Source organism: Chiloscyllium plagiosum, chromosome 11 (assembly GCF_004010195.1).
Source record: "Chiloscyllium plagiosum isolate BGI_BamShark_2017 chromosome 11, ASM401019v2, whole genome shotgun sequence".
NCBI classification, from domain to species: domain Eukaryota; kingdom Metazoa; phylum Chordata; class Chondrichthyes; order Orectolobiformes; family Hemiscylliidae; genus Chiloscyllium; species Chiloscyllium plagiosum.
The window spans coordinates 59,384,142-59,397,979 of NC_057720.1; the positions used below are offsets into that span (position 1 = coordinate 59,384,142).

Here is a 13,838-nt window from a genome sequence, read left to right on the forward strand (position 1 = left end):
TCAGATGGAGGTTGTGAAACTTGAAAGGTTTCAGGGAAGTTTTACAAGGAATGTTGCAGAGTTGGCGGATTTGAGCTATAGGGAGAGGCTGAATAGGCTGGGGCTGTTTTTCCTGGAGTGTTGGAAGCTGAGGGGTGACCTTATAGAGGTTTATAAAATCATGAGGGGCATGGATAGGGTAAATAAATGAGGTTTTTTCCCTGGGGTGGGAGAGTCCAGAACTAGAGGGCATAGGTTTAGGTGAAAGGGGAAAGTTATAAAATGGACCTAAGGGGCAACTTTTTCCAACAGAGGGTGGTGCGTGTATGGAATGAGCTGCCAAAAGAAGTGGTGGAGGCTAGTACAATTGCAACATTTAAAAGGTAGCTGGATGGGTATATGAATAGGCGGGTTTAGAGGGATATGGGCCAAGTGCTGGCAAATGGGACTAGATTAGGTTAGGATATCTGGTCGACATGGAAGAGTTGGACCCAAGGGTCTGTTCTGTGCTGTACATCTCTATGACTCTATTAAGAAGAGTAGTCTTTCTCACATCTCTACAGGCCAAGTAGAAACTGCTCATCTACTTTTCTGCCCTGACTGCATCAACGGACCTGCAGTCTTTCAGGACCAGCTAGGAGCAAGCCAACAGCACTGGATTAATAAACTGACATATGTTAGAATTGGAACTCCATCATAAAATTAAGGGGAGTCCACCTACTGAATTGCTATTGTGAATTACCCTGTACCACGGATTAGCCTGTTTTTGCTGGACACTTAACATGAGTAATTATATTAATACATCAAATGGTAGAAAATAGTACAAGCATCGCACAGTGCACAGAAAACACCACTCCATTAGGAAAGTGTGCACGTAGAAGTTGAAAGCAGAAGGCACATGTCAGTCATTGAACAATGACCCGGAGAGCATTGTTCTCAGATGCTTACTTCCTGGTTTGTATTTTTATCATTTAATTGTATCTCAGATCTATAGGTTTGTTGCTAGACAGTTGTGGTACAGTTTCTGTGTTTTGTTTCATTATATTTAAGAGGTAGAAGAGAGTTACATTTATTTGATATTATTGTGTTTTTTCATATTTTTTCTTTTCATCCATGACTTCTTCTGCAGAAAATCCTTGTTCAAAATGTGGAAAATAGTGGCATTGTCGAAGAAGAATGTTGAATGAGTGGCCAAAAAACTGAAAGATAAAATTCATTTTGTAGAGTATTTCAGAATGTGAAGATATAATTACATGTAAGAAGGATGGATAGGTAAAGGCAATGTTTCTACATTGGATAATGTGAAAGAATATGGGAATGGTCATAATGAGACCAGACAGAAGATGTTTCAGGCAAATGATCATTCCTGATGAAGGACTTTTGCCCGAAACATGGATTTTCCTGCTCCTCAGGGGCTGCCTGACCTGCTGTACTTTTCCAGCACTGCACTCTCGACTCTAATCTCCAGCATCTGCAATCCTCACTTTTGCCCTGATAAAGTGTAGAGACAGATTTAGCATTTCGTCTTTGATATAACTCTTTTTAAGAAGAGTCTTCGTAAGACTTTTTCAAAGGAATCATATCAGACATGAAACATTAACTTGGCTTCTCTCTCCATAAATGTTGCCAGACCTCCTCAATTTCTCCAGCATTCTCTATAGTTGCTTCAGATTTCCAGCATCCACAGTATTTTGCCTTTGTACAAACAAGCAGATTAATGTCTGAGAATTAAAAGCCAAGACATACCTAGTGTCTTACAGGCAATATCTATGATGTATACCAGGGCTGCTAAAAGTTCTCAGCTGCTGGATGTGGGATAGGGAGGTGTGGAGAAATTCACTGGATGATTATAAAGGGCTTTGAGATGGACCAGGTGAATAGCTCAAGTCATGAAATTTTCCAATTGATAAGGCATGCTTTGAGAACAAAATACTCCAAACATGTAATTTTCACGTGGGGTGGAGGGTATTTTATGGATTGTAGACAGGCCTAATCTCCTTGGAAGCAGAACATAAGCAGTGCCTGAGAAGGCAGGCTGGTTAGAAAGCCCTCCTCAGTTCATTTGACTTCACTCCAGATGTTTCAAACACTATTACATCTTCCAATCCTTAACATCTAAGTCTGCCCATTTGTTCCTTTCCTCCCAAGTTCTTCATCTATCACTTGGCCCTTACCTAACTCCCCCTACCGAGAGCTGCTCATGCTCTCCTTGCCAGCTCATCGACTCCCTTGATCATTTTCCCCTAACCAAATCTCAAGGGGAGCTGGTTAGAAAGCCTGTCCAAATTTGCTGAAAGCTTATCCCAGTTGTTCTAGATATTGTTAGACCCTGTGGCCCTCATCACTCACACCCTCTCATGACTTCATACCTCTATGCCAACTCATGCTCACACACCCCTAAGTTTCCTTCACCCCATAGTATGTGCCTCCCACCCACTGTGATGTCCCCATATAGCTATCTCCTAATAACTTGCAATGGTCTCATGCCATCTCTGTAGCCATTCCCTGGTATCTATCATGGGTACTGCTCGGGGGTCATGTGGAAAAATAAAAGAATTCTAACAATCCACTACAACACTTACTCATACACACTTGATTATTAAAAACTGCTGTTCGATAAATCCATTCAAAGCTTCTAAATTTCCTCAAGTGGTTACAAACAAACACATTTTGGTTCAAACCCCACAACAAAAGTAGCTAATCCTTCAACTCTAAACTGTCAATCAAACTGTGAACCCAACATTTCTGCTGAGATAAATATAGTTTTTGAAATTCATCCAAGCATTGATAATGGCATAATATCAGCCTCTGGGGAAACATCAGCAATGATCTCTATTGAAACTGCACAACCAAATGATAAGTTTCCTTCTAAGCTAAATGGCCTAGTCATCAAAGCAATCCAGCAGGGGTTTGTTTTAACTCTCACTGAGAACGTAAGGCTGTTTTTTTCATAAAGAGTGATTGAAAAGGAGTTTCACAGACCTTATCTGCCTTTCACAAGCATTTTGGTGTACTCAATCAATTCATTTATTTTCACATTACAGATTATAGCCCCTGCAACAGCCAGAATGAGGTCTGTTTGAACTCAGCACTGAAGGTCCGTTAAGTTAAGTTCTTGTTGAAATCCATCCCATCCTCTTTTGAACAGCAAACAATAGATCTTCAGAAATATGGGTGGACCTCCCATCCACCATTTTTATAGATATGCAGAGAGTTCCGACACTACTAACCCTGTTTTTTTCTTTCCAGACCTGCTGAATATTTCAGTTTTAAGTTCAGATTTCCAGTGTCTGCAGTATTTTGCTTTTGTAATGCGAATATCAACCTTGGCTTAATTATATCATTCTTGTCTCTGAGGCAGAAAGTGTATGTTTAAGTGTTGGTCTTGGATTTAATTTTGTAATCTACCTGACAATTCAGTAGAGTACCGAGGAAGTATTTTATTGAGAGGGATGCTGTTTCTCAGGTGTGATTTTAAATGAGGACTGTATGAGCTTACTTGAGGCAGTTGTAAAAGATCCCACAACACAGCTTGTAGAAGGGCAGCACAGTATTCTTGTCCAAATTTTAGGCTCATCCGCTAACAACAAATACAGATATTTTTGATGATTTGTCTGGTGTTGCCAGTTTGTGGGTTGTACAGTGCACACATTTTCTGCTGCATTTGCTGATTGTGACATTTTAAAAGCACTTCAGTAGCTGTGATGTACTTGGGGATTGCCGTGACATTGCATACATTATCAAACTACACTTGTAATTGTTTTCTGGAGGCAACCATGCAAAATTCTATATGTATCAAGAAAAGCAATTTCTATACTACAAAATTTGTTACTAAGTTTTGAGCTTTCTCTAAACATTTTTATCTTGCGCCAAAGGAAGAGAGCAGTTTTCTTTACTAGGTTATATCTTTGAGGAGTCGATACCACTGACTTTATGGATATCACAGCTCCAGCAAATCTTTCTAGGGCTGTTCACTTTGACAGTCAATATATCAACAATGTTTCACCTTTTCATTTTTGTTGAATTCAATTTTTAAAACAAATTTACTCTATCCATATAGATTAATATTGAAATACAACATAATAGCTGTCTTCTTTTGTCACAAACACATTGTAATAATTATTCTATATTCAGTTCCAAAACAATGTTTACCTTAATGGATAAGATAACTTAATGAATTTAGCACAGACTCATCGAAACCAGAAAGTCCCAAATAGATGCTCAGTTTGTGTTGAGTTCACTAATCTCAGTCCATGCCATGATAAGAATTTCATTAGCATCATAGACTAGGAGACAGACAGCATTCCCAGTCCTTATTGCAATCATTTGCCTGCTGCAAAATGTAGATCTGTAAATGTCATATACAAGGACAATCAATTTCAGATTGGCAAACTGCCTCATTCAAGGTCACATACATGCTGACATAAGAAGAAAGTCCTTTTGGAACAGTTATTGGATGATGTCTAACACATCCTCAACAATATCCTGGGAGTGTCAACAACTTCAGGAAAAATAATTGCAAGATTTTTTAGAAAGGGAAAACAAGAAGCAGTTTCTTAGAAATAAAGAACTAACAAAAAAAGAATTTAAGATGATAATTAAACTGGGTCAATATCTGGTTGCACTTTAAATTTAACTGGGTGAGATTATATTCGCATTTTATAAACAAGCATCCATATCAAGTAAAACAACTGCTTGTGCTGGAGATCTGAAACAAAAACAGAAATTGCTGGAGAACTCTGATTTCTGAAACTCTAGAGAAATTTCAAAGTTACCAGACTCAAAACATTAGCTCTGCTTTCTTCCATCAGATGCTGCCAGACCTGCTGAACTTCTTCAGCAATTCCTGTGTTTGTTTCAATATGAAGCAAGCTAATTAACTAAAATGACATTGTTGGTAATGATGCTAAGTATAACTCCAGTCTTAAGGAGGATTAATTGTGTATATATAAATTACTAGTCAATACAAATATTTATAATTTACCAGTAGATTTAGATGTATAGCCAATCACTGCTGAAAATATTTCTCCAACTGTCACTTTTTTCTACTAACCTGTATTACTATGTGTTTCTATTAAACTATTTTGATTTACAGGGTCTATTTTAATGTCAGCATATGTTCTTCAGTTGTGAATATTTGTCAATATTACCCTATTCCTAATTTTCTCATTTGACAATAAGCTAATTGACAACAGACAAGTATTGGCTGATTATGTTCTCACCTAATGTTTATACAGCAAAACTTTCTGTAACCTGAGCTGATTTTCACCTTTGGCTGCAGCCAGTTTAGGCACTGAATTTAGTTGTAATGCTCAATCGTTGCTTAGGTGAGATGGGAGAAACCTTCCCAAAGTGCATGACAGTGGGCGAGTCCCTCCACTGAACCTCTGACGACGGGATCATTCCCGGGTGGGCGATTGCTCCAGTCTTCGGTGTATTATGGTAGAGGTGGCAATCTTGGGCATATTACGGTAGAGGCCCCAGCCTGCAGTGTCCTCCGGCCGGGGGCTCTGATTTCTGCTGCTGCCGCCGCCCTGATCGCTGATTCTTCTGCTGGTACAAATGGCCGAGCGCCGCGCCTTCGCGCAGAAAATCAGCAGGTAAACGATCTTCCCCTCCCCACCGACTGCTCCGTAGAACCGTGGCTGCCCCTTGAACAGCGGTCGGTCGGTAGTGGAGGCCTGAGCACCCCCGGCTGCCCAGCCCAGCCCAGCCCAAGTGGCCCCCGCTTTGTCACCCCCAGAGGAGCAAAGAAAAACCCTAGCATAGGGCATCGCATTTGCAGGAGGAATGATCAATTTGCTGCAACTAATAAACTATAATGCAGGAGATATATAATAACGAATAAATGCAAATGTTGCAGAATCATAAATGACCGATTGCGATTAAATCAGGGCAGTTTTAAATACTGTGCAAGAGCATCTTATACAATAGTAGCATTCACTATACAATCCACTGTAATGTGAGGAGATGTGTTGTGATACAGACTCGACAGAAAGCGCATCGCTAGGCACAATGATGGGATGTGGTGCACATTGTTTTAACACTACGGTGTGAAATGTAATCTGCAATCGAAATGCAGTCGGGAAGAACACTAGAGAAAATGTCATGATGGATACAGTGTAACTCAATAGAATACAATTTTCTTCACTGTGTACTAAATATTATAAAATAAACGGCCATCTGACATGCTGCATCAATAAATAGTGTACGTTATGTTAAAAAAAAGTACACGAGTAAATGGTACACGAGCAAACATTACAGTGTTGTTATTCCTGGTTCACTTTTACAGGATACAATTAATGCTGTTATTTTGTGCACAGGGAAACTGGTACAGCTAATATTTAAGTGTGAAAAGTAATTGAACTGTTAAAAGATGAGTTTTTACACACGCAGGAAGATAATGAAGAGTCAACTTGAGCAGGTTTTAAATTGTTTTTAAAAAGATGATTGAAGTCCAGAATACACTTTTACTCATTAAATCTCAAGTAAATTTAAAGGATTATCAAGTGTGCTAATTCCAAGGAAGTCTGCAAAATATATATTTTTGAATTGAAAAAACCTTTTTAGTAACACCATTGAAACATGCTGCATCTGTGCAGAGATAAAATATTTTTAAAATGTTTCTGAAAATATTTCATTTGAAAGACTTAAAAACTATTTAACTATCCATGAGTTGTAATGTTTAAACTTTTTTCAGAATTATTACTTAATTTTGGGGAGGAATGGAATTTACAGAACTGTATTCAGGATTTACAGAAATTGGATCTTTATTTGAATCATTCTACATTACAAATGTGATTTTAAAATACTAAAATTTAAATGAAACAATGATGGCATTTTACACTATGCGATCAAAAATTGGAAAGTATGTTATTGACCATGGAATTTGTGGCTGGAGAATTTCATTTGTGGAATCCGCAGGAAATCCCAGAACCCAAAGAGGTGACACAAAAAAAAGGTCCAATTGTGGCCTGCAACTTCCAACTTGATGCATTCTGATTCTCAGCTTCTATCACTTATTTAAAGGTTATAATTCTGTAAATGATGTAAGTCTGGCATTGCTTCATTGCACTGCAACTCATTCCAAAACAACTTTTAACATCAAAGTTTAGAAAATGACTTTGAAGAATGATTTATATTAACTCTATTTTGTCCAATAATTCTAATAATGATTGGATGCTAGGGAAGAGTTTTATCCAAATGTAGTTTATAGAAATTAGCTGAGTAGAGGACAGCAGTACCTTTCTCTAATTAAGAATTATGCCTTTCCCATATAGCCATTGAGATCAGGATCAAAATATTTCCCAGATCATATATTTTTGACACCCAACCTGAAACCAGTTAATTCACCAGAGAGCAGAGTCAACCTTAGAATGTTCTCAGTTGACATGACTCAACATCAAAATAGCTAATGCTATTATTAGATTAGATTAGATTACATTACAGTGTGGAAACAGGCCCTTCGGCCCAACAAGTCCACACCGACCCGCCGAAGCGCAACCCACCCATACCCCTACACCTAACATTACGGGCAATTTTAGCATGGCCAATTCACCTGACCCTGCACATTTTTTGGACTGTGGGAGGAAACCGGAGCACCCGGAGGAAACCCACACAGACACGGGGAGAACGTGCAAACTCCACACAGTCAGTCGCCTGAGGCGGGAATTGAACCCGGGTCTCTGGCGCTGTGAGGCAGCAGTGCTAACCACTGTGCCGCCCATTGAAGGCATTGAAGAATTTGGGGTTTTCACCAGAAAAGCAAGAGCATTACAAATCATCTCCTGTACATCAGATTAAATTTTTTTCCTGAAGGTTTTGCTTTGACCCATGTAAATTATCAAATTCTCTGAAATTCTGAGTCACCTATGATAAGTGTTTTATTTGCTAACTTTCATTATTTATTATTGCACCTGAAGCTGATACATATTGTAAACAGGGTTTAGCATGCCTTTGTTTTATACACATGAGCCCACGTTCTCCATAGGTCAAATTTCATGGTGTCATTTCTAATGTTACTCTGACAAATTACTGTAGTACTTTTAACAAAAATGTTGATGTGTTCTGAATCTAACCTGGACACAATACAATATGCTTGAGATCCCTGATACAATATTCTGAAGTAGAGTATTTTTCTTCCATCTAGGACTGTAGCAGCTGAAGTAAGGAAGCAGATTTCTGGCCAATATGGTAGTTCACCACAGCTGCTCAAGAACCTCAATGTAGGGGCAAATATTTCTCACCATTCAGTAAGTTAATTTAAAAATTATGTTTTAGAATGTTCAGAAATTGTTGGCCTTTATTTTTCTTCATCAAATATTTTTGTTAAATCTGATGTTTCCTCAATTTTTAATTAGTAATCACACTACTGAAGAGTGTAGCTAAGCCATTAGAGAACAACAGTCTTATATTTGATCTCAGATGTATGCTGGGTTATTTGCTCCTCCATCAAGGTAACAGTAGGGTTTCTATAACCAGTTCCTAATTTTCTATACATCCATCCATACTGTAAAGTACTAGAGTGTGGAGGTTGGAGGAGGACGGTTTGAGCTCCACTGTAAAGGTATCTACAAACAGTTGTGATTGTTGACAAAACAAACAGATTACAATTATTACTGGCTGAGGATAGTAACTTTTCTTTAATGTAGGCAAAGTTTGAGATTCCGGATACTTCCAAAGAAACAAAATCTTTGCAATGATATGGTTTTGAATAATCAAATTAAACTTTACAGTTCAAAGTCCGAACAGTGAAATAATTTACAATTTGTAATAGGACTTCCATTCTAATGCCTACAATTAACATGAGGTAAATATGAGTAACAAGCTGGTTATATACCACACAGAGCGCATCAAACAGCACATGTTTTTAAGGCATTTTCCACAGATTTGTCTACACCCACGTTAGTGACACGTGGGTAACCAAACATTTAGAATTTATTGAATTATTTTAAGCTAATTCAATTCTGTGACTTATGCTGGACTGCCATTATGACAATCTTTGCAAACACTATATGTTAGCTAAGTTAACCATCAGTTTTTATAGCTTGTCTCTTCTGTTCTGATTCTATCAAAGAAGGTATACTTCTGAACTGCCATTTGGTTTGCATGTTTTGGCAATCAGTAAAGTCCGGCATTTTGAATAACTGGAATGAAATTGAAGATAATGTCCTTAAACCTCCCACAACTAAATAAGTAATTATTGAAACAAAACAATGAAAAACTTAAAATCTGAAATAAAACAGTAAAAGTGGGAAAAAAAAGGATAGGTTAATCATTGAGTTAAAAGAGAAAAGAATGCTTAAAATTTAAAATGGAAACCTGTTGACAGTACTGGAAGATAAATATGTTGTATTAAATATGTTGTATTCCCTGCTCAAAGAGTGGTCTCCTTTTTACTGGAGGAACAACTGAAATTTGAATGATTGCCTTGCCAAACATCCATTGTTTTAGTATAATAATGAACAATAATTTTAATCTTTTTTCTATTCTAAAGATAAGCAGATATATTAACTCTATTGATACTTGGTAAACTGTTTCCAACGTTTTATGTTGACTGATGTAGTTGATTGGTTTATTTAAGACATCTGCTTAATGTTTGTTCTACATATTTCAATGATTTGTCTTAGTTGTCCAGGTTTTGTGATCAGCGGCAACGCAATGCTGCTCACTGCTGACTTTGAAGAAAGCTGCCCATGAAGATCTAGCGATCTCTGTGGTGTGGATTTCACCTTTTTTGATGTTAATTTGCATCTATCACCAAATGAAAGGAGTCTACAGGTGTTCAGCAACAGTGATGTTGTCAAACAGAATAATCCCGTTGAATAATTCTCATAGACAGCTACTCAGAATGTTGACAGCACTGAAGATACTTTCACCTTGTAATATAATTTTACGGGGAGCAAAATAAAAGTTGTGTTGTACATGAGTGATTAAGATAAAAATTGAAATATCATAATGCTTAAAATAGCTAATTTCAAAAATATATGAATTTGTTTTTCATAATTTAGAAATTTGAGATTTCAACTAATAGGTTTATCAGTGATAGAAATGTTATTCAACAGTCATTACGAATTTAAGATACCTTAGATTATACCTTATTCAATAAGGTGTGGCATTTTCAAGGGACTTTTTAGTGAAGCTAATAGTTTAAACATTGAAGTAATTAATTATAGGCTGGAAGTACATAAGCAACACCTTATAAAGAAGCATTGAATCACTGACATCACCTTCTGGATTTCCACATTTAATTGCTCATGTGTGAATTCCATGATTTACTGTTTTTTCAGAGGAGTAATGATAGCTAATAGTTTTATTGCCATTTCTATTGCAAAATCCAGGCCAATGTAATAATTACTTTATTGTTATGACAGTGTGAGTGATCATTGTATATAAAGGACAACAGGTTGGGAATGGTTAGAAGTGAGGAGGAATTGAACTCTTGTCTCTTTTGTAAGGGGACTTCAACTGCGTATAAGCTGTAACACATAGGCGTACTCAATGCTGATAGTGTATGCCCAAAGTAAACTGTTCAATTTCCCACCGTGACCATGGCATTATTTGAGATAAAATACTAAACTTCTAGATATTTCAGGATTCATTTCTTCCATGAGTTTGATAACTTTACCAATTTAGGAATCTGTTTTTAGAAGTTGAAATAAACAGTAAATTAATTTTCTTTAATAAATTAGAAAATGAGAAAACACAGGTAAAAAAATCATGAATGTAAAGAGGATGACAGGTGTGAAGTCGGGGGTGGGGGAAGAAATAATTTGTGGTGCATGATCAAAGAATTGCTATCAGTACTCCAGGATTTAGAGTTTTGAATTTGATTCCGAGGATGGTGAATGGGAAGGCAATCAGTTTGGAGTCCACTCCCAGGAAGATGATATTATTGGGCTCAGGACCTCTTCTGGACCCAGTGTTGAGGTTTTGAAGCCCATGGGAAAATTCACCCAAATGACTGACTGTATTTATGTGCGAATGGTTTCATAGCCAAGCATAATGTTGCCCTAACCTTGAATGGAACAGAAATTATTGGATAAAGATCACAAAAAAATGACCAGGATGAATCTTCTTACCTAGACCAAAAATGCTAAAATAAATTGTAGAGTCTCTAATGCCATTTCTACTGACATTAACTACCTTGTTGTAGAGCAATGTTTGATCTTATTGGCTGAATATGATCCAAAATCAACTAAACGTCAATTTTGGTGAGTTTCAAGAGGGTTTCTCTCTCCACGAACCCCGGTGAGATTTTTCATGCTATTCTCCGAAGCTAGCCTCATTACCGAGGTACCACAACTCTATGGCATCTTGCTTATCCTGTCTTCCCTCTTGCCAAAGGTGGAAGCACTCAAGACTGAAGGGACCTTCTGGATTCCCAATGGCAGTGCTAAATTTAAAACTTAGCCATGCATCTGGTCAAGCATTACCAGCCCAGAGTTGTTCTTCATTGTGCATGTACTGGGAGAGCAACCAAAGGAAATACTTCACAGGGCACATCAGTGGCATATTTGTCAATGTATTGCTAATTAAGAACAAAAACTACACAGGTTGCCTGATCTTGCCATCATCCTATCTAACGAAGTACGTCTATTTTCCCCAATATCCAGTGTGGTCTAATATCTTCTAATTGTTCAGTGTAGGATCACCACTGACTGGAAAATCTGCAAATGGTTAAAGACTGTCACTTACATTCAGCAACAGCAAAAATGAAGAAGGAACAAACAAAAGGTGTATTCGCATCTGGGAACAGATGGGACTGCTTGCATTTTGAGCAGTCATACTTTACAGTCAGTGAATGATAATCATATCTAACTCTTATCTATTGGAAGTGGGGGCCAATTAAGTCCTGTCTGCCTGACGCTGCATGGCTCTGTCGTTGTTGAGGGTGATTTTCCTCCTGCTCAATGTCCTCATCTTCCTCCTCAGAAGCCAACTGCTGCTCTCCCAGATCTTCACAGTCCATCACATCCCCTGTTTGCCTGCAACGGTCACACAAAACACGGTATGCTAGGATTATGTGGCACATTTGTTTGGTGTGTAGATTAGATTACATTACATTACAGTGTGGAAACAGGCCCTTCGGCCCAAGTCCACACCGACCCGCCGAAGCGCAACCCACCCATACCCCTACATTTACCCCTTACCTAACACTACGGGCAATTTAGCATGACCAATTCACCTGACCTGCACATCTTTGGACTGTGGGAGGAAACCGGAGCACCCGGAGGAAACCCACGCAGACACGGGGAGAACGTGCAAACTCCACACAGTCAGTCGCCTGAGGCGGGAATTGAACCCAGGTCTTCGGTGCTGTGAGGCAGCAGTGCTAACCACTGTGCCACCGTGCCGCCCATTACAAGGCTTCTCCCAAACTAATGCAGGTATTGCAACCTTATCTTCAGGAAGCTCATCATCTGCACCTCTGTGGCCCTATTTGAAGATTAGCCTGCATTGTCTCTACACTTGGCTGTATTCAGGGACTTGCATAATCGATTCATCAACCATGGTTGCAGAAGATAGCTCTCGTCCCTCCGTGAACATCCTGTGAGGCACCTGGTCCTGGACATTTATGATTACTCTTCCATACAGTGGGATTAAGGAGAGCCATGCAATGCTTCAACATAGACCTTTAACATAGGAACCTTATTCAGATGAATGTAATGGAAGCCAAGTTGCACAAATACAGTATGAGATTCTCAGTGCTGTATGATTATTAATACCTTTTCCCTGACTGCCCAAGTCCCTGGACTGATGTAAGATGCTGTGTGGGACTGAAAAAGCACAGCAGGTCAGGCAGCATCCAAGGAGCAGGAGAATCGATGTTTCGGGCAAAGCCCTTCAAAGGCTTTTGCCTGAAGCGTTGATTTTCCTGCTCCTTGGATGCTGCCTGACCTGCAGTGCTTTTCCAGCACCACACTCTCGACTCCAATTTCCAGCATCTGCAGTCCTCAATTTCTCCTCCTGATGTAAGATGCTGCCTTTGGCTTACTGCGCTGGAAAACCCTGTGTGAAATCTGTCCGCTTTGGTCTGAGTGATGGCTGCTTCCCTTAGGCTTTGAGACATGGCCATCTGGTTGAATCATGCGCAGTGTGTGTGTGAGATGAAGTTGATGTATCCTGGTGCCATACACTCTTGTGGCTGATGACTGCTGGCAGTCATGACAAGCCTTTAAGCTCTGGCTGATAGAGTAAACAGCAAAAAAGGCAAGGCAAAGCAGAGATGCTGTGAGTATCCAAGTGGATGCGAGACGAGCAACCTTGAGATGCACCGTGGTCCATTCGATGGGTCCTCTCCTTGTGTGCAAAGTCTCCTGGCAGTAACATTGCTACAAGAGATGTAGGTGTGCTGCAAAGTCAGCACTGAAGTGCAGAACCATATTTTGTGTAAATTGAAGATGTGCCACGAGGGGGTAGTGGTGGTGGTACATATCTGCTATCAATATCTATAGACAGAGATGTGGTGGAGGGGCAGATGCTGGTGCGGGTGAGGGCAATTGCAGCCCATGGAGTGTGTCCTGAAATAATGGGGACTGTTGTCTAAGGTGAAGGCCAGAGGGTCAAGCAGCAAGTTAAATCATCAGGAACCCTCTATTGCTTTCATGTCAGGAATTGGCACATGCAGTTTTTATCTGGTGACTGGAGAAGTGGGAAGCAGATATCAAAGTGGTGAGGTTAGGTAATAATGGCATGCTAATACATGCAAATGGATGCAAATAGGCAACTAAGTATTCCTAATGAGATTCTTATCTTGCCATTCAAAACTTGGTCGGTGAGTTAAATATTTTGTTTCTCAAAACAGAGAACCATTTTTCTGCTGATCTTGCTCTATCTTCTCCACTGACTCACCATTG

General features: G+C 39.1%; 1 protein-coding gene across 13 annotated transcripts in view; it reads left to right on the plus strand.

Annotated features, from left to right (window-relative positions):
* Window positions 1-5,226: 5,226 nt before the first annotated feature.
* Window positions 5,227-13,838, plus strand: part of dock7 (dedicator of cytokinesis 7) — a 170,611-nt gene continuing 161,999 nt past the window's right edge. For 4 of the 13 annotated variants that reach the window (XM_043699459.1, XM_043699460.1, XM_043699461.1 and 1 more), the window contains exons 1-2: window positions 5,244-5,579; window positions 8,129-8,231. In XM_043699459.1, coding sequence (XP_043555394.1) covers window positions 5,542-5,579; window positions 8,129-8,231 — 141 coding nt within the window. In that variant the 5' untranslated portion in view covers window positions 5,244-5,541. Of the gene's footprint in view, window positions 5,580-8,128; window positions 8,232-13,838 lie in introns of all 13 variants that reach the window. The other 9 variants (XM_043699463.1, XM_043699464.1, XM_043699465.1 and 6 more) reach the window with 4 other exon arrangements.